General features: G+C 42.6%; 2 protein-coding genes and 1 long non-coding RNA gene across 19 annotated transcripts in view; 2 read left to right on the forward strand and 1 right to left on the reverse strand.

The window, feature by feature from the left end:
• Window positions 1-2,240: 2,240 nt before the first annotated feature.
• Window positions 2,241-26,799, reverse strand: part of LOC115200028 (nuclear receptor corepressor 2) — a 151,983-nt gene continuing 127,424 nt past the window's right edge. For 14 of the 16 annotated variants that reach the window (XM_029762695.1, XM_029762689.1, XM_029762682.1 and 11 more), the window contains 2 exons: window positions 26,525-26,698; window positions 21,891-25,145 (listed from right to left, as the gene is read on the reverse strand). In XM_029762695.1, coding sequence (XP_029618555.1) covers window positions 24,973-25,145; window positions 26,525-26,698 — 347 coding nt within the window. In that variant the 3' untranslated portion in view covers window positions 21,891-24,972. Of the gene's footprint in view, window positions 2,298-9,440; window positions 9,462-21,890; window positions 25,146-26,524; window positions 26,699-26,799 lie in introns of those variants that run through there. The other 2 variants (XR_003879465.1, XR_003879464.1) reach the window with 2 other exon arrangements.
• Window positions 5,407-13,593, forward strand: LOC115200029 (refilin-A-like). Its single transcript, XM_029762696.1, has 4 exons — window positions 5,407-5,762; window positions 5,887-6,253; window positions 12,520-12,629; window positions 12,828-13,593. Exons 2-4 carry the CDS (start codon window positions 6,041-6,043, stop codon window positions 13,159-13,161), a joined length of 657 nt encoding a protein of 218 aa, XP_029618556.1. The 5' UTR covers window positions 5,407-5,762; window positions 5,887-6,040; the 3' UTR covers window positions 13,162-13,593.
• LOC115200032 (uncharacterized) lies at window positions 25,375-26,419 on the forward strand. 2 transcript variants are annotated; one of them, XR_003879468.1, is made up of 4 exons: window positions 25,375-25,437; window positions 25,690-25,725; window positions 25,926-25,995; window positions 26,308-26,419. It is a non-coding gene; the product is annotated as an uncharacterized LOC115200032 (long non-coding RNA). The 2 variants fall into 2 exon arrangements; XR_003879467.1 differs by lacking the exons at window positions 25,926-25,995; window positions 26,308-26,419 and adding an exon at window positions 25,858-25,876.

Raw genomic sequence — 26,799 nt, forward strand, 5'->3', positions numbered from 1 at the left:
TCTACCTTCTTGCCCTTTGTGCTGTTGTCTGTGCCCAATAATGTTTATACCCTGTTTGTGCTGCTACCATGTTGTGCTGTTGCCATGTTGTGGTGCTACCATGCTGTGTTGTCATGTGTTGACGCCATGCTATGTTGTTGTCTTAGGTCTCTCTTTATGTAGTGTTGTGGTGTCTTGTCCTATATTATTTTATTTTTATTTTATCCCAGCCCCCGTCCCCGCAGGAGGCCTTTTACCTTTTGGTAGGCCGTCATTGTAAATAAGAATTTGTTCTTCACTGACTTGCCTAGTTAAATAAAGGTTAAATAAAATAAATAAAAATAAAAACTGTAACACAGTAAATAAAGGCCATTTCCTTATTGACCTATTCTCTGTTCAAACACAATCACAGGAAGCGGTCGGTCAACAGGTGAATCACTGACTACAGATAAGTGTGGACGAGCTCGTTGCATGCGACGCGAAAAGCTGTGAGGCCTGAGGGCACTGCTCAGCTCAGCTCTGATGCTATAAAGGGGAAAAGCAACAGGGCATGGGACACAGCACGCAAAACAATATGCTGCCATCAATTTGCTTTGTTCCGCAGACATCATTTAGAATAGATATGTTTACAAGTCAGTTAAAACACATGGTTGTCTACTCTCAGTGAATGAATATAACTGTCAGATACTCTACTGTTCATACACAGGTAAACACTTAAACATTTAAACACGCCCACACAGTCAGATACAGGATAGTGCATACTTGCAAACAACAAGCCAGCTCTGTGCGGTAGGCATATGGTCAGGGCTGGATCTTCTCTATAGAGAGAAGGGGTGGGGGGTGTTTTGTTGATGAAGGGGGAGTAGAGGAAAGTCAGGTTAGCGTTTTTTGTCATGAATCTTGTTCTGGAGGCAGCTCTGCAGAGTGATCACTAGCTGGCACAGCCACAAAGTCATAACATCTGATTTTAAACCTAACCCGAACCTTAACCACACTACTAAATCTAATGCCTAAACCTAACCTTAAATTAGGACCTTTTTTTTTCATCCATTTTTACAATATAGTCCGTTATGACTTTGCAGCTGGCCCATCTAGCGGAAATTGCTCAGTTCTGCCTCAAGGATAAGACTCATCCCAATAAAAGTCACCCTGCAGAGTACAGAGTATTCCAAGCCCAAAACTTCCAGCTCTGCCCAGGGGTCTCCAAACATTAAAACCAGATGCACTATTCAGAGCAGGGAGGTGCATTGTGAATCGGATGGTATATTTAGAAAGTGCCAGTGTCATCCATCATGGAGTCAGTTTTAGATTACACTCTGACTACTGCTCCTTATACATCAATCTACTGTGTTCACAACAAGCTCTCCGTTTCAGACTTCAACAAGTGGGTCAAACAGTGTGGTAGTGTGCAGCCACACCACACAGGCTCCAATAGAACAGAGGTTCACACTGAACAATCGACTAGTGTTATGTGTACATTGTGCGAAAAGCAAAGTCTAAAATGAACACCTGTATGCTACATGCCCAGGATACACGACTGGACAGTCTGAAGAGAGAGGCACGCTGTGTGTGTAGAAACCACAGTGACGTCGCCACTGGTTGAGCCAGGATGGCCTCGCAGTGGTTTGTTTACATTGACAGCTATTCCAGACAGCACATGCATGTGCATGCACGTGCGCACTCACACACGCACACACTCAAATTCAAGCCTTCACTTTTCTTACAATTATCATTTATTATTTCTCTGGTATTTTGTCTCTCTCACACACAAACACACGTGCACACACACACTCACACAAACTCACACACACACATTTCTAAAAACATGTTTTCACTTTGTCATTATAGGGTAGTGTGTGTAGATGGGTGAGAGAATAAAATCTATTTAATCCATTTTGAATTCAGGATGTAATACAACAAAAATGTTGTTGTAATAAGTCAAGGGGCACGAATACTTTCTGAAGATACTTTAGATGCACACACACACACACACACACACACACACACACACACACACACACACACACACACACACACACAAACACACACACACACATGCCTGTACTGTGTTCCAGTTCCACCTCCACACACTTGGCTTGGCACTTGGCTGTGAGCACAGACAGTGGGCTAGCCCAGTGAGAGTGATGCAGAGCGCGCATGCGTGTGTGTGTGTGTGTGTGTGTGTGTGTGTGTGTGTGTGTGTGTGTGTGTGTGTGTGTGTGTGTGTGTGTGTGTGTGTGTGTGTGTGTGTGTGTGTGTGTGTGTGTGTGTGTGTGTGTGTGTGTGTGTGTGTGTGTGTGTGTGTGTGTGTGTGTGTGCCAGGGGCTGTGAGGTGGGGAGCAGGATGTGAGTGATTGCCCTGAGAGCGCAGGAGGAGGGATGATGGAGCACACAGGGATGAATCACTAGCAGGCCGCCTGGCTTCATGGCTGCCTGGCTTCATAGCTTCATGGTTTCACTCGCCCCCCCACCCTCCCTCCTCCTGTCGGAGACAAATGTCAAGCCCCCCCAGGGTTACCCCCCCATCTCACCCCCCGGTTCCCTGGTTTGGAACCCAAGAGCAAAGGTCCTATCCTGTATCAAAAACTCCACTTCTGATTCTAGACCAAAACCGCCCCCATCATAGCCTGCACAATCTGGTCAGAGACACTACCCCCATCTGCGGCCAAGGAATAAGCTACTCCAAATACGTTTAGTTATACTTTTTCAGTTTTAAAGCTTTCCCACTGCTGTGTTGCTACCACAGGCTGCGGAGGGGTATACAGTACAGAAGACATTACATACTGTACTTCTGTCCAAACATAACAGTCTGCATACAGCATACATACCTAAGTATGATGCCCACAAAACATGCTCATACTCTGTGTGCAACAAGATCTCATAGTTTCCCTTCAAAATTCAACGTATTATGGATGAACGTTTATTTTTTTACTCATTAATTCTACATGGTTACAGGGTTAAAACAGAAACAGCTCAAAGGGTTTTAAGTTTAGCTAATAATTCTGAGTGATTAACCCCCACGGGACAGTTGAGCTAATGTAGGCTGATGTGATTAGCATGAGGTTGTAAGTAACAACAACAACAAAAAAATCCCAGGACATAGACGTACTGTATCTGATATGGGCAGAAAGCTTAAATTCTTGTTAATCTAACTACCCTGTCCAATTTACAGTAGTTATTACAGTGAAATAATACCATACTATTGTTTGAGAAGAGTGCACAATAATGAACTTCAAAATGTATTTATAAACCAATTAGGCATATTTGGGCAGTCTTGATACAACATTTTGAACATATATGCAATGGTTCACTGGATCAGTCTAAAACGTTGCACATACACTACTGCCATCTAGTGGCCCAAAAAACTAAATTGCGCCTAGGCTGGAATAATACAGTATGGCCTTTCTCTTGCATTTCAAAGATGTTGGTACAAAAAAATATATTTTACAAGATCTAATGTGTTATATTTGCCTACATTAATTTCACATTTCCACAAACTTCAAAGTGTTTCCTTTGAAATGATATCAAGAATATGCATATCCTCGCTTCAGGTCCTGAGATACAGGCAGTTAGATTTGGGTATGTCATTTTAGGCGCAAATTGAAAAAAAAGGGTCAGATCCTGAAGAGGTTAAGGTTAGGCCTATGGTTTGGGAAAGGCTTAAAAACAACACGCTGTTTCCATCAACTATCATCAAGTATTCTCACAGCTTGCTAGAGCATGGGTGAACTGTGTTAGCGCAGTAGTCTAAGCAGCGTGCTCCGGCTCCGAGTATCATGAGTTTGTGCCCAGTCTTGTGCAACTGTTTTTAATTTTTTAAGGGGGCCTTTTCAAATGCCCGAAATTGCCATCTATTTCTAGTTATAAGCCTGCTGTGTCTTGGTGCATTATGGCTAATCTGTGTCAAATCTCTTGTAATCTTTTAAAAGCATGGGGATCACTGGGATGCGCTCTTTTGAACATGGAATACCTGTATGATGACATGACGCTGCCACAAAGACACACCTGACACAGTGAACTCCTGACTACTCCCACAGCAAAGGCTACACTTCCTGCCACAGCTCCACTCCTTCACAATAATACTAGGAGAATGAAAACACCCATAAGCAAACAAGTTGACGTGTGCAAGCTTAACATTCATCTAAAATCATAGATCTTAAACAACAAAGCAAAACACAGATTTATCATAGTTTTATAAGGACCCCAAAACACATCATGCATGATTTCCTGGCAATCTGCTGTAATCACCATGGAGAGCTCCTGAACCATCAAAGACACAATCAACTTCCCTAGACACACACTCCCTCTTCTGATGCTCTGAATTGTGTATTTATGGTCTGATTTCCATGTTGGCAGGGTTGATGTTGGTAAGAGTAACTGTATGCCTATGGGGGCACAGACATTTATGCTAGGGGGAACCTTCAACAAGGGTTCCATTCTTTATCCAATTGGACTGTGAAGACTATCCTGATGGTTAGAGCTCTCAGCTCCTCGGTAGCTCCATACTCATATAGTTACTGGGAGACATACAGCGTTCCCACCCTGTCCCCACCCAGTCCTGAAATATACTGGGCAAGACATTTATACAGTATACACACACAAATGCACACACACACGCATGCACACACACAATTTGAAGAGAAAATAGGTCATGCAAACTATCAGGTGCTGGCATAAGATGCCAAATGCAAATGCTTGTTTCCAAAGGAGCATTACTGTTGGGACATTGATTTTGGTCATGTCATCATACAAATAGAGTAATTACTCCACTAAATACCTTCGTCTTGTGTCTTCATCTCCTCCTTCACCAGTCTATAGGGTTACAGAGTCCAATCTCGTCATGCTGCTTCTATCCTGTGAGAAGAGTGGACAGGTATTTCCAGTGAATGATACACATTCACCTCATTTAATCTGACTCTAGGGGAGTTGCCAGAGTTGAATGGCATTCTGGATATTTGTTCCACGGTAATAGAGAACAGAAACAATGCACAGAAAGGTATAATATAACAACAACAGACAAACAAACAACTCAATGTATCCATACATGATATGGTCACAAGAGTTTAGAGTGATAGTGCATTATCCAATTTGTAAGTCGCTCTGGATAAGAGCGTCTGCTAAATGACTTAAATGTAAATGTAAATGTTATACATTTTAAAGGCATGAAATTAACACAATTGATCAATTATTTTTGTAGTAAATTGCACTGCTTATTGTAGCTCATATGCTATTCACAACATGCTCTCTTTATTGTATAGCTACCCTCACAATATTACCACTTTCCCTGAGTTACTGAGTTATGACAGTATTATAATACAGTATGCTATAATAGTGTAGTCAGCATCAGTCAGACAGCCACAACCAGCCTAGGAGGAGCAGTGAGGAGGTACGTGCTCGCCCTGTCGGCGGTGTCTGGAACTGATCCAGATCATCAGGGCTGGATTTGCTCCAGGTGCAAAAATGCTGTCAGCCTCATTAAGAGGGACCTCTCCGAGATCCGGCTATTCAGTTCAGCGCAGAGCAGAGCTCTAAACGGACAGATTACTACCAGATAGACTGCCGCGTTAGTGAGCGATTTTGTTTATGAATTCCATTTCTCTTTGGGTCGATTACGGACTATAGAGCGACACTATAGAATTGCTGGTTAGTTGTGACGGAGTTTTTGGAGTTTACCTTTTAGTTTATCGTTTGTGAAAATGATTTGAGAGTATTTGTTTTGACGAAAATACTGTTTACCGACGGCCTGGTGGAGAAATCCGTTACCTGAGGATAACAAATCAAAGGTTTGTGAATGATAGGCCTAATACTGGCACAAAATGACAAGATAAGTACGTGGCAGATTAAAGTTATGGTTTTATAATGGTATAGCAATATTCAGAAATTATTTTGCATTTTGTTCTTTTTCAGAAATCTGCTTTAAACGAATAATTGTACCAGGGATTCCCCGTCTCCGAATGAAGGGATTTGTGCGCATTTTCGGTTGCAGTCTTTCTAGAAAATTGGTTGACTCATCATCGCCTTGAGTGCCTTCGCCTGGTTTTTGTTTTGAGCTCTCCCAGAAATGGTGGGACACCTACATTTACAAGCTATGGATGATAGTCTGAAAGGAAAGAATCGGGAGGGACTGCTTGACAGTCCGGATTCGGGACTCCCTCCGAGTCCAAGTCCGCCCTTCTATTCGCTGTCTCCAGGTCTGCTCGAGTCGCGCTCCGGGAGATGTTCAACGCCAGTCGAGAACCATGGATACTATAAAAAGGAGAGCAAAGGCAAACTGGTAAGCAACAGTTGATACGTTGTTTTGATAGCTTACACGTGCTGCTGGCTCTGCGCATTGTGCATAATTCCCCATAAAAAGCAGATAAAACCCCTGAATTTGTATGATCAAGACAAGAGAGAAATACACCTATTTAGCCTCTGACTATTGTTAAACCATGTGTCAGTTGCTGTAACCGTCGTGTACGTATGTCTATTCATGTTTTGTTTTGGGAAGAAACATGAACTAGCATATTGCCTACCTACTCATAAACATATTGTACTCCTTTTACTGCAGGATTTTCACTGGTGAAACACATAGGCCTAGACATTTTCTGGTGCAGCATTATCTTCAGAAATCAAATAGTTTTAAATGATTATGACATGTCTTCACTGGAATATTCCTTTGATTCCTGAATCTAAAACAATTATAAACAAGTAGTTAGAGATAATGGATATTGATAGGCCTTCCCTCAGATCACACATGTAGGAAACAAATGTGTTTTACTTTTTTTTAAGGACTGGGTGAAAAATAAGCAGAAATGAACTAGGTTTCTCTGTAGTAATGTGTTTCATCTGTAAAAAATGGATTCCATTGTTTGCAGGGATTTTGTAATCTGTAATGATTAACTTTCCACTGAAGAAAAGAGAAGCAGTGTTCAAAACATCCTGTTAATGTTTCATAAAAAGCATAAGCATCAACCTGTGTACTTTCCAAGAAAAATCTAAATATCAATTGTATTGATATTCTCTTGTCTCTTGAGTGAATATTTAACAATATAGAGTCAAGGAGGAATGTTACAAGAGTCACAGAGGATGTCAAACATCCCTCTGTCTGTCCCATTCATGATGGAATACTTTGCATGTCAAACAGCCCACGGTTGATGTAACCCATAGAAACAAACAGAAGTTTCAAGCTGTATTAGTCGTATGTACGGGATACACATGGTATACACCGTCCAACAAAATGCTTACTTGCAGGTTCCTTCTCGACAATGCAACAACAGTAAGAAATAATAAAAGATAAGAATGTAAATGTAAAGAACATAAAAACAACTCTAGGTCAGTGTGTAAAGTGTGAGTATGTGTGGTGGTAGCAATGGGAGAGGGGACAAAACCGTGTGATTGTGATTAGCTCCGTGTCTGTTGTGGTTGCCGTTAGTGACAATTCTCAGGTCAGTCGCCTCTAGTCGACCACACTGCTTCTACTCAAACAGTATAAATACCTTATAACCTGGCTGTACTTTCTCACAGCAGCCAATGCCAGCTTGGAAACTAGACAGCCCATATAGGCATATGCTTTAGCATGAAATCCCCAATAAATACCCCCAGTGTGTCTAGTGCCTCACACTTGGGAAAGGGCACACGAGTTATTTGTTATTATACTGAACATGAATGTAAATGCAACAATTTCAAAGATTGACTGAGTTAAAGTTAATAGAAGGAAATCAGTCAATTTAAATAAATTCATTAGGCCCTAATCTATGTATTTCACATGACTGGGAATACAGATATGAATCTGTTGGTCACAGATGCCTTTAAAAAAAAACAGTCAGTATCTGGCGTGACCACAGTTTTTCTCATGCAGCGTGACACATCTCCTTCATATAGACTTTATCAGGCTGTTGATTGTGGCCTGTGGAATGTTGTCCCACTCCTCTTCCATGGCTGTGCTAAGTTGCTGGATATTGGTGGGAACTGGAACAGGCTGTTGCACACGTTGATCCAGAGCATCCCAAACATGCTCAATGGGTGACAAGTCTGGTGAGTATGCAGGCCATGGAAGAACTGGGACATTTTCAGCTTCCAGGAATTGTGTACAGATCCTTACAACATGGGGCCGTGCATTATCATGCCGAAACATGAGGGGATGGCGGCGGATGAATGGCAAGAAAGTCGGCCTCAGGATCTCATCACGGTATCTCTCTCTGCATTCAAATTGCCATTGATAAAATGCAATTGTGTTCATTGTCTGTAACCCCACCGCCACCATGGGGCACTCTGTTCACGACGATGACATGAGCAAACCGCTTGCCCACACAATGCCATACACACTATCTGCCCAGTACAGTTGAAACCAGGATTCATCCATGAAGAGCACACCTCTCCAGAGTGCCAGTGGCCATTGAAGGTGAGTATTTGCCCACTGAAGTCGGTTGCATCGCTGAACTGCAGTCAGGTCAAGACCCTGGTGAGGACAACGAGCATGCAGATGAGCTTCCCTGAGACAGTTTCTGACAATTTGTGCAGAAATTCTTTGGTTGTGCAAACCCACAGTTTCCTCAGCTGTCTGGGTGTCTGGTCTCAGACGATCCCACAGGTGAAGAAGTAGGATGTGTTTGTCCTTTGTTGGCATGGTTGCACGTGGTCTGCGGTTGTGAGGCCAGTTGGACGTACTGTTAAACTATCTAAAACGACGTTGGAGGCGGCTTATGGTAGAGAAATTAACATTCAATTCTCTGACAACAGTTCTGGTGGACATTCCTGCACTCAGCATGCCAATTGCACGCTCCCTCAATACTTCAGACATCTGTGACAAAACTGCACATTTTAGAGAGGCCTTTTATTGTTCCCAGTGCGAGGTGCACCTGTGTAATGATCATGCTGTTTAATCAGCTTCTTGATATGCCACACCTGTCAGGTGGATGGATTATCTTGGTAAAGGAGAAATACTCACAAACAGGGATGTAAACCAATTTGTGCAAAAAATTTGAGAAGCTTTTTGTGCGAATGGAACATTTCTGGGATATTTTATTTCAGCTCATGAAACATGGGACCAACACTTTACATGTTGCGTTTTTTATATTTTTGTTCAGGGTATTTGATCAAGAAATGCAATTTGTGTAATGTTGGATAAGAAGAATAACTTTCGTTTTATCAATCTTTTACTATGATTTGAGTGAAATGTAGTATTCCCATTGAGGAACAAAGGTCGATTCTATTAACTCCTAATTTAACTGTCAAAGGAACATGTTCATACAGGTCTAGATGGCATTTTGATGTGCTTTTAGCCAGCAGCCTACTCTACATGCAGTACAATACAGTAGACTGGAGTTGCGTGACACTGGTTTGTTGAGGCCTGAAAGGAGATATGGTTCTTATCCCCTGGATGTGGGGATTGGTGGAGCTCCCCTGCTTTGTGGTTTCTCCTCATAAAAGCAGCTTTGATAGGGGCTGAATCTGCTTTTGGTTCCAATACCTTTCATGGGATTGTGTGTGTGTGTGTGTGTATGTATGTATGTATGTATGGGAAAAAAATCCACCCCAATCCATTAGTAAAGGCTTTCAAAGCATTTTTATGTGAGTTTGAGCTGTTTGCGTTTATATACAGTATGTGCATACTTGGTAGTGGCAGACATTCATGCACTTGCATGAAGAGTTTTTCCGCAGTTCTAATCTTGTGGTGGTTTTGTACGCGACCTAAGAACAATCCCAAAGTTGTATTTTGAGGCACACATGCTTGCAAGAGCAGTTGCAGGCTGTTACATAAGCGTTTCATGACCTCTGTATTTTAATTGAAACACAGATGAATACACACACACACACACACTAGGGTTGTCATGATACCAGTATTGCGATGTGATTTTCCGTGGCAAAAAGGAAAACACAAGGCAGACTAAACTCTTTGTACCTGCTGTATCTAAAATATTGTGTGCTATAGCTTGGACAATAAACATGTGATTCTGTGTGACAATGTAAGGCTGCTTGTTTCCAAATGTAGTCCACTTCATGTTTTGTTTCCTTGTCACAATACCTCTGAGTATCACAATACTGGTATTGTGACAACCCTAACACACACACACACACTGTGTTTGTTGCTAAGCATATACTATGGATGCATAAACAGCATTGAAATGTAGTTATTTTGTGGTTACTACTAGACGCTGAACTTGACAAGTAGCAAGTTTTCAACAGAGGGAATGACTACTGTAGCTCTTAGTGCTGACATTTGGATACCCTTGTGTAGACATTACTCTGTCACAGTAAAACCTCAACATTATATTCTGGTTATCAGACGGTTATAGCTCAATATGATGACTTTCCATCTCACTGTCTCTGTATAACCACTTTGGTTCCTGAGCTAACGTTGTTGTTGTTGTTTTGGGGGGTAGATTAGTTCCAGCCCAGTCAAGGAGCTAAGTCGGGGCTATAACTATCGCTGGATTAGAGTGTAGGACAGAAAGGGGACCCGTGTCGTGTGTCATTAGGTTCTAATTCCAGCTTTAGAGTTGATATTGATAGTGATGCTGGAGCTTGACCATCTCTACTCTCTCTACTCAGTCAGCAGTTTACTGTGTGATGATGGGCAGAGTTTTTCCTGACTCCAGGTTCTTGTGATCTACCTCGATTGTGTGAGAGTTGCACTTTGAGTGTCTATTGTACTGTATGTAGCCTGTGCTTGGCTGCACACCACGTTGACTGGATGGGTAGAGTTGTGCATCCGGGGAATGAGTTCCGTATGTGTGCTGGTGCTGCCTGGGTACAGTAGATGGAGGGGCCCCTAGCCTGGAGCCCACCTACATTCACAAGTATGTTTATACTTTCAAAGGCGGCCAACAAAATGCATTCCCCTGGATAAACAGCCAGGATGCTGCTCCTGCCAGAGAACAAAAGACAAGCCAATCACACTCTTTTAATTTGGTGATGCCACACTGTGCCAGCAGCACACAGTGGAAATGAATCAATTTACAGGGATTAACATCAATGAGGGTAGCATGGTTATTGGTTACAGCAGAGGTTAAGTGGGGGTACAGTACAGCCCTGAGTGAGGTTTTGTCGGGTGCTGATTTGGGGGTTTGGGTAAGACGTGAGCTGTGTGCTGCACAGATTTGGGCGACACCTCTGCTGTGCCTTCGGCTTGTTCCGAGCTGTTAGGGAGAGGTGAGGTTGGAGAGACGCATCCGAACTTTAACGTAACAACTTTGCTCTATCTAAACTTTTGAAACGAGAGAGAGAATTCAGGAAGTTTGTGTTTGGAGAGGTACCATAATTACACTTAAAAGCATCAGTTTGACATCTTAAACTCTCAACAAAACGTGTATTGTCTGAATGGCATGTTGACTGGATGTCATGCTTGCCTCTGGGCTCAGACAGCAGCACTGTACATAGTTGGCAAATGATTTAGAATTTGCTAACTGATTCCAGAAGCGGTAGCTACAGTGTATGGCTTTGTGCTTCTGACTTTATTGGTCTCTAGGCAGATGGTGGGACAGGACAGCAGAGTCCCTATGCAGAGGCCTTCTCGTAAGGTCTCTCTGAGTCAGTATAATAGGTGTAACAAGTGATCCAAGCCTGGAGCAGAGGTATTTGACCCTCAGATTACATAGTCTAACCAGGTTGTCATATCCTATACTGTGTTCTGCTGTACTGTATGTGAGACAAACTCTGAGATGCATACAGTGTCCTAAGGTTGACAACACTGACTACAAGACTCCATCCATTTAGAGTCAATTGAAATCAAATGAACTTCAAATCCATGTATGTATGTGACCTCTGGGACAGGGGTTGTTGTATAGAGCAGACAGACAGTAGCCTCTCCTGTCTTGGACCACCATGTTGGCTGGACTGGAGGCTCTCTGGTGTGATTTTAGTGAAGGGGAGCAGAGCGGTTCTGATGGCTTGAGCAGTGACCGTGCCCAGGTCCAGGAGACACAGAGGCGGTGGGACGCTCTCAGCTAACCCACTCAGTTACACAACACGCATACAGGCCGGCTGGCTGACTGGCTGGCTGCCTGGCTGACTGGCTTTGTTAGTCCTTACTGAAGCATACCACTAGGCTGCTGTGGGAGCGCAGTGAAAAAAAAGATTTACAGCGACTGTAACACTTCATAACGCCTTGTCCCTCTATGTAATTATCTGAATGAAAACAGGAAGTGGTGTACTATTATTTTTGCTACTTGTTGTGTAGACACCACCTACTCTTTCTAGCCAGGCTTTGCTCATCTATTGTAGCTGTTGTGTGAATGCTGGGGGAGATGGCACAGAACTCCTCATGTGGGAGGTCCTGTTCTAGGTGTATTGAGAGCCTGCATCTTTGCCAGCTAAATAAACTGTTGTCTATATTAGGTAGAGAGCACTAGTAGTGTATCAGTAGTGGGATCTCCCAGGACAGTCTATGTTGACACCCACTCTTGCCTGAAGAATGGATTCTGCCAACTTACTTCCCTCTTCAACATGTCAGACATTTCTCCTCACCACCAGTAGGTTAATCTTTACACATTAACAGGGGGTATTGTGATGGAGTTATAAAAATGGCCTACCTAACCTCATACCTAAATCTTCCCCTAGCTGCCGTACCTTCTCCTGAACTCAACGGGGACGGACCCGAGGACACGCATGTACCCTGTGTTCTTTGGTGAGAGCATCAAGGTCAACCCCAAACCTGAAACAGAGATCAAGTGAGTGACCCTTCACCAAACCACACAAATACCACACAACTTGAAGGCAGCTTTTCTCTACCCTACGCAGTATTCACCTCTTAACAGCGCCATCTAGTGATCAGCTTCTATACTATTTCCTGCCTAATCTATTTCTTAATGTATTACTCTTCAAAGTACTTTAACACTTAATCCCATGTTTTTGGTTATACTCTCCAGGTGTAACTCTGAAGTGAAGTACGACTCAGACAGGCACTACCGGGACCAGGTGTACTGCGCTCCCGTTCCCACGGTGACTTCCTACAGCGAGATGGTGGTGGCCGTGCAGAACTGCACCTGGCGGCGCTACAAGTCCCAGGTGTACCTAGAGCCACGTCAGAGGCCCCTGCACTACCAAAGCACCACCATTGTGTACCCCAAACATGCCAAGAACACTTACCGCACCACGCTCAACTACAACGCTACGGGTTCCCAACGGTGGTTTGTCTCCACCGTCCAGCTGAAGTCCAGTGAGGACAGCACCCCCTGCATCATCTACGCTGAGGACCTCTAAACCTGATCTCAGACCTGACCTGCCTGGCAATTCCTACTGTTGTGGACTGGATACACACAGAGGCTGAAAGACAAGTGGACAAACAGGAAGACTGATAGACTGACACACAGAGGGTGGTAATATTGCATACTGTATAAGGAATATTGTAGGGGGAGTACATCGAATCACAAAGGCCTTTAATGAGTTGTCCTTCGTGTTAATTTGTCTTGTGGGGCAGAGCGCTGCCAGTCTGTAGCCTCTTCTCTCCAGGAACACCTCTGATAGTTGATGGTACCATGTTACACACTTTATTTGACTGTAAAGATTAATTATAGAAATGGACATATTCATGCTCAAAAGCTAACATGTGAATCCACACAGATGCATGCAAAGCAGTCTAATAGCTTGGTTGCACTTATTTTAACATTGTGTAAATTGTTGGTATTCTGAAAAGAGGGGGAAACCAAAAGATTGGACCAAAGATTTTGTTACAAAGTAGATTTCACCCTAGTAGTAAGTAATATCCTTGTCACATCCTCATCAGACTCTCAAACACGACTCCTGCATTAGGTCTACAACACTGCATCGTTCTCATCCCAACAAGTGTCTTGAGGGTGTCACGAGCACATCAGTGTCGTCTCTCAAAAGATGCCCAGTGACGTCAAACTCATCTCTGCGGCTTTGCTGTCTTGCTTTGACAGACACCAAACCACATCTTCATGACAATAGACATTAGGGACCTCAAACTCTAGAATGTGCCTTTTTAGTCTGATAGACACTGAGGCATTTTTAAAGCTAGAATCCTTCATTGAAACAATAACAAAGTGGTCACTGTGTTTTGGTAAAAAGCTGAGGGATGGGCCTGGAGAAATGTAACCACAAATTCATAGACAGAGCTATGGATGCAAACACTGACTAGTTTTAACCATGTTTTGAGGCTTTACAGTGTTTACGTTTACATTGTTTACAAACATTGGAGTAAAACAAGCTTGTATTTAGAGTTCTGGTATGACAGTTGAACTAAGTTCATGAGGCATTTCTAAGTTATATTCTTCAAGAATCAATAGGTGTATATATCACTAATTTAAAAGTCTAAAAATGGATGTAGTAATTAAGGATTCTAGCTTTAAATGAAAACATCACATTATCCGTGCCATGTTCTACAACAAATCAGAATTGGCGTCTGAGGCACCTTCAACAGCAGGCAGAGAGTCAAGGTTTCTGTTCTAGATTGCCTCTGGTGAAGGAGATGCTTGTTGTCACTGCCATAACTACAAGTCAACCTGCCTGTTGGAAATGCCAACGTTGGATCCAGAGAGGAGGAGGGAGAGCAGAGCTAACCTGAGGAACATTTCTATTTTAAGACATGGCTAGCTCTAGCCTCTGATATCCAGGTTGTTTGGCAGACTGGTAAACACGACCATAAAAATCCAAACATGTTACTCTCTCCAGCACACTGCTGTTAAATACAGGATAGTGAAATGGGTGGCTTAGATTTATTCACAGCTGTCAGGTGTTGTAGGAAAATAATATAAATTCTTATTTGTATTAAGAATTGCCTGATCTCGCTCACAACGTTTTTTTTTGTCTGTTTTATATATATGGATTATGGAACCTGGTAAATATTGAACCGTGTATTATGAATTCAGATCTCTTACCTCCATTTTTTTTAATCTCTACTTTATTTCATAGAAAATTTACATTTTCTACTTTTAATTTACATCTTGAGCTACTTTTGTAATGAAAAAAATGTAGGTGTTGAAAATTGACAAAGGAAGGCGTGTTTTATACACTAGAGAATATGGACTGAAGAAAGTGAGAGAAAGTGAAGAGGCTCTGTTTTCGGAGGCTTTCTTAAGGGTCAAGATGTTCTGAATATTGAGGTCTACTGTAACTGTTACAAGTGCAACAGCAACTTTATAATACTGATGGTTTGAACCATAGGTATTACAGTCGCTGGTACAGAAAGAGGCCGTTCAGTGGAAAGATTGCTGTGGATTTCTGTGATGTGCAAGTGGTATGTGAGAAGTCATGAGTTATACGATTGAGGTGATGAAAGTCTAAGGGTTTCAAAGCGTTTGGTTGTTTTGTTTAAGATACTTTCGAATTATTGATGTTCGTGTTTCCTAACGGTTGATTTTGTTCTTGTAAAATACTTTCCTGTTGTATATGTGGCATCGAGGCACTTCATAATTCTCTTTATATTTTTGTATATTTCCTGTGTCAATCATCTTTTTTTGTTTGGGGAAAAGAAAAAATTATTTAATTGAATAAAAATCTTTTCATTGAATAAAAGATAAAATACCAAAACCCAAACTGCACTATGGTCACGTGTATTTTCAGCATTTTCTTTTCAGTATATTGAAAGAGCCTAAAAGCCTGGAACAAAGCTGCAGAGTTGACAACCTAACTTCAATTCACAACAGAATTCCCACGGCATGTCCGAAGTTAAAGAGAGGGCCAGGAACAAACAATGCATACAGCTCTATTATTAAGATCTTCACCACAAAGGAAAGGAATATCATTTCTCCAGCAGCAGTACAGGAAAAAGAAAGTTCCACAGACGTAATGCGCCAGGGAAAAGGTCACACATTAAATGTGGCGCAACTTCTTAACTGTTTTCAGGTTCTGCCCTGCCTCATGCTTTAAGGCAGGGTTAGGCAACTACATTCAACCGTGGGCTCATTTTTGTGGGTGGATGGCGGGGGGCTGGAACATAATTAACAAAGAGATTGTATATGATAATAATCATTTCATACCTTGATTATATTGAGACACGATCACGTCTCATTTTTTATTCATGGGAATACTTGAACAGATTTCCTAAACTAAACACATTTTTAGCTGAATTCCTGGTGATTTTGACGTATTTTTTTTACCGTATACAAGTAACTCAAGCATTATTCCGTCCAATTAATCCATCCTATTAATACCCTAAATATCCAAGTGATACTAAAATAACAGCACATCTCCTCTCTCCTTTGGCATAGGGCACGTAGAAGGGGTGGGTGTGTACCTCAGAGCCCCATGGTCTCCTCAGTAACACAAATCCATCAGCACCTCCTCCCTCACTCTGAAGCTAATAGCACCAGACAGAATGATCCATCAGCACCTCCTCCCTCACTCTGAAGCTAATAGCACCAGACAGAATGATCCATCAGCACCTCCTCCCTCACTCTGAAGCTAATAGCACCAGACAGAATGATCCATCAGCACCTCCTCCCTCACTCTGAAGCTAATAGCACCAGACAGAATGATCCATCAGCACCTCCTCCCTCACTCTGAAGCTAATAGCACCAGACAGAATGATCCATCAGCACCTCCTCCCTCACTCTGAAGCTAATAGCACCAGACAGAATGATCCATCAGCACCTCCTCCCTCACTCTGAAGCTAATAGCACCAGACAGAATGAAGATGTCACACAGGAGCTGTGACGGGCTCGGGTCCAACCAAGACTTTACAACTAAAGGCTCGACTCCCAATTGTTCCTCTAGCTAGTCAGTGGTGAAATTGTAGGTAGTCCCAGCAGAGAAGGAGAGAGGGATAAACATGGCAACATTAGAGTAGTTGGTATCATCTATTTAGAAATAAATATATGGCTCTGGTATGATCCAAAAGTGCTCCATATAAGAATTGACTATACTATTATTCCAGTAATTACATGGGTTGAAGTCCATGATGGTCGACCTTTTGTACCTAAAAGGAGGAACAAATTCACGTTAGTCACCTTCAGGAGGTTACTAGAGTTCACTCTTACCCCTTGGGGATTTATTAACTCGGAGTCATCCATGATTCACCAAACAATATTTTGAAAGAAGAAGCTAAGTACTTTAACCATACAGTGCATTTGGAAAGTATTCAGACCCCTTCCCTTTTTCCAAATTTTGTTACATTACAGCCTTATTCTAAAATCAATAAAATATTTTTTCCCCACTCATCAATCTATACGCAATACCCCATAATGACAAAGTTAAAATAGGTTTGTAGAAATTATTGCAAATGTATACAAATAAAAACAGAAATACCTTATTTACATAAGTATTCAGACCCTTTGCTATGAGACTTGAAATTGAGCTCAGGTGCATCCTGTTTCCATTGATCATCCTTGAGATGTTTCTACAACTTGAGTGGAGTCCACCTGTGGTAAATTAAATTGATTGGACATGATCTGGAAAGGCACACACCTGTCTATATAAGGTCTCACAGTTGACAATGCATGTCAGAGCAAAAACCAAGCTATGAGGTTGAAGGAATTGTCCGTAGAGCTCTGAGACAGGATTGTATCGAGGCACAGATCTGGGGAAGGGTACCAAAAAATGTCTGCAGCATTGAAGGTCCCCAAGAACACAGTGGCCTCCATCATTCTTAAATGGAAGAGGTTTGGTACCACCAACACTCTTAATAGTGCTGGCTGACCGGCCAAACTGAGCAATCAGGGGAGAAGGGCTTTGGTCAGGGTGGTGACCAAGAACCCAATGGTCACTCTGACAGAGCTCCAGAGTTCCTCTGTGGTGATGGGAGAACCTCCCAGAAGGACAACCATCTCTACAGCACTCCACCAATCAAGCCTTTATGGTAGAATTGCCAGACGGAAGCCACTCCTCAGTAAAAGGCACATGACAGCCCGTATGGAGATTCTCTTGTCTGATGAAACCAACATTGAACTCTTTGGCCTGAATGCCAAGCGTCACGTCTGGAGGAAACTTGGCACCATCCCTGCGGTGAAGCATGGGGGTGTCAGCATCCTACTGTGGGGATGTTTTTCAGCGGCAGGGACTGGGAGACAAGTCAGGATCGAGGGAAAGATGAACGGAGCAAAGTATAGAGATATCCTGCTCCAGAGTGCTCAGGACCTCAGACTGGGGCGAAAGTTCACTTTCCAACATGACAACAACCCTAAGCACATAGCCAAGACAACACAGGTGTGGCTTCAGGACAAGTCTCTGAATGTCCTTGAGTGGCCCAGCCAGAATCCATTGCGGAGGCCTAGACTAAAAGCCAATTTATGCTTGATTCGAAAATGTGGTCAGAGGCTCCATATGGAGGGTGTATTGCAATAGCGGAGCCTCCAGAGGCATCAAGAGGCCAAATCCAGCAGTCAAGGACAACAGCTGGAAGAGCAAGAAGTATGAATGCCCTGACTTCTGCGGAGGCCATATCACTGTAAATGCTGCATGGCCAATGCAGATGTCAGATAGACCATGTGCCAAGATGCCCAATGCACTTCTCTCTGCAGAATGCGCTCTCCCACCAATTTGTGCACATTCATTATTTTATAACTTCAATGTGTGAATTGTTTGCATTTGATTGTTAGTGTATATCAATTCCCCATGACATATATCACCAGTAGTACCTTTACCGTTAATTCCTACAATTTCTAATATACAATGTTTGTTACTTTGGTTAATAGTCATTTATTTTAATGCATTCAATATTATTATTCCAGTCTTCCTGTTCTCATTGTCTGAGTGGACACATTGTGATTTAATTCCACTTTCGAGTACTGTCAATGTAGTAATTGTCTTTTGTTTGGAGCGCTCCTGTCACTGTTGAGTAAGGAAGCGCAGGCATAGAAGTAGGCCTGTAGGCTACCTGTTCTGCGCGCAAATGTAGGCATGTAAATGTGCCAATTTGGCAGTGGTGTAAAGTACTTATGTAAAAATACCCTAAACTACGATTTAAGTAGTTTTTTGGGGTATCTGTAGTTTACTTTACTATTTATATTATTGCCAACTTTTACTTCACTACATTCCTAAAGAAAATAATGTACGTTTTACTCTATACATTTTCTCTGACACCCAAAAGTACTCGTTACATTTTGAATGCTTAGCTCGACAGGATAATGTCCTTATTCACACACTTATCAAGAGAACATCCCTGGTCATCCCTACTGCTCCTGATCTGCGCTTGTAAGTGTTGGACCGTGTCCCTGTCTTTTTCGCAAATAAAAAAAACAACAAAATGATGCTGTCTGGTTATCTTTACATAAGGAATTATTTATACTTTTACTTTTACTTTTAGTAAAATATACTTAAGTATATCACATTTACTTTGATATTTAAGTATATTTAAAACCAAATACTTTTAGACTGGGTGACTTTTACCTTAATAGAAAATGACTCTATTGAAAGTATCTTTAATCTTGCTCAAGTACGACAACTGGGTACTTTTTCCACCGCTGACATTAGGTGATCTGATAGTATTTCTGATCGGGTTAATGCCACACCACTAATGCCCTGTGGAGCTTCTCAAAGTCATGTTTTCTTCACCTCAAACAACAAGCAAATGAAGACTGTTTTTACATCCACTGAGAATTCCAATACTTCATTGTAGTTGAAAAAACGTTCTAGCCCTCTCCCTTTTGATATCCCCTCATTGTGAAAGGGAAAAATATCTTGCTCTGATACAGTGGAAACGTCATAAAATAGGCCTCTTATCAATGCTTGACTTGGACTGAAATGGGTTCGGAACTCATGTTGGGTGCTGGTACTGTTTATATCTAGGTGCAGGAGCTCCACAATAGTTTGGAGTTAATATTCTATAAGAGGAACAGGAGCTCAAGCATTATACAATTGGAGGTGCCGGTACTCAGTTCAGGTGCCCAAGTCAAGCACTGCTTCATATCCCTGGGGCAAATAACCTACAGCTGTGTTTGTCCCGAGCTCACTGGCACGGGAAACTCTGAGGGCCCAGAATATTTTATATAATGTTGCTGGCGCGCAAACTTCTGGCCAGACCCAAGTTAATAGTTTATAGTTCGTTGCAGAGAGGCCATGGATAGCAAATGTGATTTTTAGGATATTTATTTTGAATCAGGATATTTTCTACCTTCAGGCGGCAATGTTTTTATTTGTTGGCTTTATGTAGGCTATTTTTACATAGTTGGCAATGGAAATAGAAGGGACTTTTTAGGTGTGTATGATTTTCATTTAGATCTGGATAGAATGTTGATTAACCAGATGACAAGGATTTGCACATATGAAGACTTTATTATAAATGAAATGAAACTGTTCAACAAAAATGTGCATATGAAAACCATAATTGGCATTCCACATGAGAAAGGTTGCCGACTCATCCTGTAGCCTATTATCGCAACTTCAGAAGAGTAACGGCAGAATCTGCGAAAGCCAGCAGGAGCGGGAGGAGAATAGTTGGGTCAAGTTACGTTTTTTTATTTATTCAGTTGATCTAGATCTTTGGCGCCCTCGAGGCATCAAAGAGTAAGATTAAAGTAGCAGACACGCTCAATGCATGTAGTTGATTTTATTAAAATAGGGTGTCTATATATGGAAAAATACACATAAAAAATGTCGAGCAATCGATTGGTCAGAAGACCAGTCGACCAACATGTTTTTTAGTCGGGGACAGCCCTAATGAGAACAGAAAGGTTCAGAACTTTTGGGAAACATCACAGGACAGTAGAAACATATATGGCAGCTAGAAATCTAAACTGGATGGTGTTCAGAGATATATGGGAGGGGTTGAGGGTAGCTGAAGGCTGGGACTAAAAACAAACAAAAGATAACTAATGTAAAATATACTGTCAGTGAAATGTATGTAGTATGTATAAACTGGAAGTATTTTTGTCCATTAGTGTACTCCAATTAGGGGAGGGGTGGTAGGGTTTGGGGAAAATAAAGGAAAATATATAACAAATAAAAATCATAAGGTCTGGACAGTTAGTGAAGGATAAATGACCTTATGTCCTCAGATCACTGCATTTAACCCCCTCATTAACCAATCATTTGATTGGCAATGTGACATTCCTTTTCCTGTGTTTAATGGTACTGTGTGTCAGAGAAGTGGTGTTGCAAAACTATGCAGGCAGCTCGTCACAACACCCACATCCAATAAGAGTTTAGCACCCACTTGTGGTCGCTGGTTTCCACTGCACGGAGTAGAACAAGGTGTTCCTAATGTTTGGTATTTGGTATATGCTTGGTATACTCAGTGTATTTACTGTGATCATAATATTTTTTTTATTTCACATTTATTTAACCAGGTAGGCCAGTTGAGAACAAGTTCTGATTTACAACTGCGATAGAAAAATCTATATACAGTGTGTGCAAATTTAGAAGATTAGTGAGGTAAGGCAATAAATAGGCCATAGTGGTGAAATAATTACAATTTAGCATTAACACTGGAGTGATAGATGGGCAGATGATGATGTGTAAGTAGAAATACTGGTGTGCAAAAGAGCAAAAAGATAAAAAACAATATGGGGATGAGATAGTTGGGTGTGCTATTTACAGATTGGCTGTGTACAGGTACAGTGATCGGTAAACTGGCCGGCTGTCATGCAGTAGCAATTGAGCCTGGGAACGAGGGTACTGTGATCATAGTTCCTGTTTCCCTAAGATAGCGGTCTGCGTCATATATAGTCTAATTCTTTTACTTTCGTTTTAAAAGGTAGACTCAGCAAAATGACCTTGCCATGAGCAGCACCGCAGATCATTGAGATGAGCGAGATGCAAGACTTTGCTCTCACACAGTCACACACCCTACGCATGTGCACGGGTTCACTTCACGTGGTAGACAGGGCACTAAAACAGCGGAGAAGTTGAGTGTCGCGCTTCAACACTCTTGGTCAATTTCTGCAACAACTAACTACGCAGTTTACTTTCTGCATCTACGTCATATCGCCGAGTCTGCCTCTATTAAATAGGCTATTCAATCGTGGATAATATACATTTAACACAATTACATTTAACACTGTAATAAATTACAAAGTATACAAAAAGACAGCATACGTTTCAATGGCAATAAGCTTTTTATTTAAACATTAAGGCAGTGTTTTTTTTATTTTCATTGTTACACTGCTTTCCACAAAGCTTGCTGGTGGGCATGTAGAATTAAACAGTGTGAATAGTTTTTATGTAAATACCAACCTTGCAGCAAGCCACATAAATATTTACATCTTTTCAGTTCTATATACAATCCTTGCTATTATACAGTGGGTTATAATAATACAATAAGAAAATCATTATGCACAATATGGTTGAACATTTATCAATGCCACCCCTCCCGCCCACCCTTGTACAATACAGGGATCGCATCGGCCATTCGACAAAATCGTTTTTCGTTCGTCTTGAATCATCCTTTTCATTACAAATGAAACGCTAACTTCTAGCACGGAGAGTGACATGACAGTAATCAAAGCAAGCAGTGTAAGAACAAACAGAAACCAGAGGGGAAAAACATAAATCATTAAAATACACATCAGTACATTTCAAACTGATTCTAGTTTCCTCTATTTATTTAGCTAGCATGTAGATATGGTTCTGTCTTCCTATCATGTCAAAATGTACTGTCACTTTGCTCTCCCAAAGACTTCATGAATAGTAAATTGATAAAGTAGAGAGGCTGAAACTCTAACCTTCTGTTTTATTGGGCCCAGTTAAAAACGTGTAATTTGAGCTCCACCTTGACTGACTAGATCTAAAACATGACCAGTTTAGTTAGCCAGGGTAAGAAACTTTAGTAATCCAGTGAAGATGAAGGGGGAAGAGAGCACAGGCAGTCCAACACCTGTTACACATGTTCATTACTAACAAGTCTCCATCATGACTAACTCAACCCGCTCTCAACTAGTGGACCGGCCAGGAGAACACACCTCGGTCGCCCTCAACAACAGTCACACTGAGAAGAGCTGTGCTTCAACACTCAGCACAAGCCATGAACACTGTCATATACCACATCAACAACAAAGAGATGGCCTTTAAAATGGGGGAAAATGTAAAATCACACATGGTAAATGAACACCAACTGTTGGACTTTAACCTCCTCTGAATCAGAATCCTGACAGAATGTGTGACAGTTAAGAGCTAAGGCTGTGACAGATTTAGAAGAAAAAAAAATCAAGAGGGACGTTTCATCTGCTCTTGGTTTCAACATTTCCCTGCATGGACACGTATAACCCTGGCATGAAGAAAAATGACAGGAAAAAAAAGAAAAGAAAAATTGTGCGTCACTTGGTAACTTCAGTACTGTGTTATGTAAAATAAATGGCACTTAACACTAGAAATATCTTATAACTGTACAAAATCAGGTCTAGATAAGAAGGTGCATCTGGCCTGGCATAAGGCAGAGCTCCTCTTCCTCTAGACAGTAAAAGATCAGAGGTCAGACTGTCACAACAGGCAGCCCCTAGAGACATTAGGAGTTCATTCCAAGAGACGGGCTTCCAGCAGGCCAGCTGGGGTTCACACTACAGCCACAGCCGGCACCGCCATGGACCAAGGGGCATAGAAACATAGATGGCTTTTATTTGTCACCTCTTTAATGCAAGCAAATTCCAACTCGGATGCTGGGAAATTTGCCCTAAAGCAGCTTTAAGGTTGGTCTCCACCCACTCAAAGCGGACTAGGTAATGTTTCACTAGAACGGTGATTGTCGCTTGAGTTTGGGAGCACTAAAGAATGTTGGTGGCAAGACCAAATGAAACAGATGTTAAAGGAGGACACCACAGTAGGATTCTACACTCTTCTCGAGTCCATTCTCGCCTGCCCGAAACAGATTCCTAAAAATGCCGTTGTGAACAAATTGACAACTAAGTGCTTAACATCCAAAAACATTCTCAACAAACACAGACATGGTTAATATAAAAACAGTGAGAAAGTGTCACATGTCTCCTTAGTGCCATCCATCACACCCACAGACCGCTCTCTCTATTGGATGTCTGGAAACCATATGCCACCACCGTCCTCCAATAACATTTCAAATGTATGATGACATCAGCAATGGACAGCATGTATACCCTGTAAACCCCCAAAGATAGATCATTGAAAATAAGAGATAAACTGACACCATCAAAACATTCACGATCAAAAGTACTAAAGGTCTCAGCTCACTTTCAAACACAGGACTGGACTGACTGGATTTAAAAAGGAGAAAAGAAAATAAAGACATTGTTTTCCTGTGTTGGTTTTCTCCTCCTGTCCATCATCTGATGCATTCTAACAGTAGTAGAAATGCACAGGCCGTCTGAACTCAATGTCCACAGTACTGTACAATAGATGGCATGCCTGGCTACATGCCTGTCCGCCTGCCCTCTGCACAGTGAAATGACCCAGTGTAGGAAGACCGCTTCCCTAGCAGACCTCTCCAAACAGAACTCTGTGTGGTTCACACCCTGTCCATGGGGTCACTGGCGCAGAGCGAGAGAGACAGACAGAGAGAGAGAGACACTTCTGTGCTGATGCATGTCCACTCTGGTTGGGTTTGCTGGTCAGAGGGGAGCAGCAGGCTTCTCCAAGTTGAAGATCCAGGTTGAATCCCTGTTCAGAGCCCTGACATGGCCGAACAGAGCAGGCTTCCTGTATAAACAGAGGACACATCCATCCTTGACCAGGGCAAGTGAATCCCTCCGCAGGCCAAATTAAAACACACGAGCATCAGATTATGGGGCCGTACCAAGTCCCTTCCACAAACCGTAGAAGACACTAGAACAGTATACAAACAAGCGCATGAGTTGATGTGTCCGTATCAATAAGGCCAGTAAGAGGGGAAAAATGAAGTAAAAAAGCAAGTGATTTGTCCTTTAGAGTAGTCCTGGAGTGACTGCATACACTGAAACACTAACACATGGAGCAGCAGTGTTTCAGCACACCCCCATTGGTGCTTGTGAACGTCAGTCAGCTGTGTGAGATGGGAGGCCCAGAGGTCAGGTCCTGTCGAACTCCCTTGCTGGGTGGAGATGGAGCTGTAGAGTGGAATAGTGTGTGTGTGTGTGTGTGTCAGGTGTGTGCCTGCAGCAGCAGTGGAGGTGGTTAGTTGGCGGGTGCTGTTCTGTTCCATGGCAGGGTCTCTCACTCACTGTCAGACAGGGTCTCTCACTCACTGTCAGACAGGGTCTCATACTGAGAACACAGCAGGGGCTTAGGCTCCTCCTCCCAGGACCGGCCCTGAGCCCCTAACTGGCCAGAGGGGGTGGGGGAGGGGTTTGACACCGGCATGCCACTTGGGAAACGCATGGTCAGGGGGTTACACGGGAAGGGTGTGGAGCCTGCAAGAGGAAGAACAGCAACAATAAATCCTTGAGTACTGACCATGATGCCATAGGCAGCAGAATGCCATTCACAGGGTTTAACAGTGATGGGTTTCCTGTCTTTGATACAGTTGAATATGAGCAGTGAGAGATGAGATGTTGATAGAGGTGAGAGGTGCAGTGAGAGATGAGATGTTGATAGAGGTGAGCGGGGCAGTGAGAGATGAGATGTTGATAGAGGTGACAGGGGCAGTGAGAGATGAGATGTTGATAGAGGTGAGATGTTGATAGAGGTGAGATGTTGATAGAGGTGAGAGATGAGATGTTGATAGAGGTGAGATGTTGATAGAGGTGAGATGTTGATAGAGGTGAGCGGGACAGTGAGAGATGAGATGTTGATAGAGGTGAGATGTTGATAGAGGTGAGATGTTGATAGAGGTGAGAGGGGCAGTGAGAGATGAGATGTTGATAGAGGTGAGATGTTGATAGAGGTGAGATGTTGATAGAGGTGACAGGGGCAGTGAGAGATGAGATGTTGATAGAGGTGAGATGTTGATAGGAGGTGAAAGGGGCAGTGAGAGATGAGATGTTGATAGAGGTGAGAGATGAGATGTTGATAGAGGTGAGAGATGAGATGTTGATATGGGTGAGAGGGGCAGTGAGAGATGAGATGTTGATAGAGGTGAGAGATGAGATGTTGATAGAGGTGAGAGATGAGATGTTGATAGAGGTGAGATGTTGATAGAGGTGAGATGTTGATAGAGGTGAGATGTTGATAGAGGTGAGATGTTGATAGAGGTGAGATGTTGATAGAGGTGAAAGGGGCAGTGAGAGATGAGATGTTGATAGAGGTGAGATGTTGATAGAGGTGAGATGTTGATACAGGTGAGATGTTGATAGAGGTGAGATGTTGATAGAGGTGAGATGTTGATAGAGGTGAGATGTTGATAGAGGTGAGATGTTGATAGAGGTGAGAGGGGCAGTGAGAGGTGAGATGTTGATAGAGGTGAGAGGGGCAGTGAGAGGTGAGATGTTGATAGAGGTGACGGGCAGTGAGAGGTGAGATGTTGATAGAGGTGAGATGTTGATAGAGGTGACGGGCAGTGAGAGGTGAGATGTTGATAAAGGTGAGATGTTGATGGAGGTGACAGGGGCAGTGAGAGATGAGATGTTGATAGAGGTGAAAGGGGCAGTGAGAGATGAGATGTTGATAGAGGTGAGATGTTGATAGAGGTGAGATGTTGATAGAGGTGAGATGTTGATAGAGGTGAGATGTTGATAGAGGTGAGATGTTGATAGAGGTGACTGATAGAGGTGACAGGGGCAGTGAGAGATGAGATGTCGATAGAGGTGAGATGTTGATGGAGGTGACAGGGGCAGTGGGGGGGCAGCAGTACCTGTGGAGGAGGGCCGGTCCTCCCAGACACGGTTGGTGACGGGCGTGCGGCGGTTGGCATCCCCCTCAGAGTGGACAGAGGACACAGAGGGTCTTTCCCCCCCTGACAGGCCCGGCCCGGGAGATTTGGCCTTCCGCCCGTTAGAACGCCCGCTGCCCTTTGGTTTCCCCCCACCTACACAAAGAGAGAGAGGGAACACAGCGCAGCCCTGTGGTTTAGTGGCCAGTTCTATTCACATTTATCTACCATACATCTGAAGTTACAACTGTGAGAAA

The sequence above is a fragment of the Salmo trutta genome, chromosome 9 (genome assembly GCF_901001165.1).
Source record: "Salmo trutta chromosome 9, fSalTru1.1, whole genome shotgun sequence".
Classification (NCBI taxonomy): Eukaryota; Metazoa; Chordata; class Actinopteri; order Salmoniformes; family Salmonidae; genus Salmo; species Salmo trutta.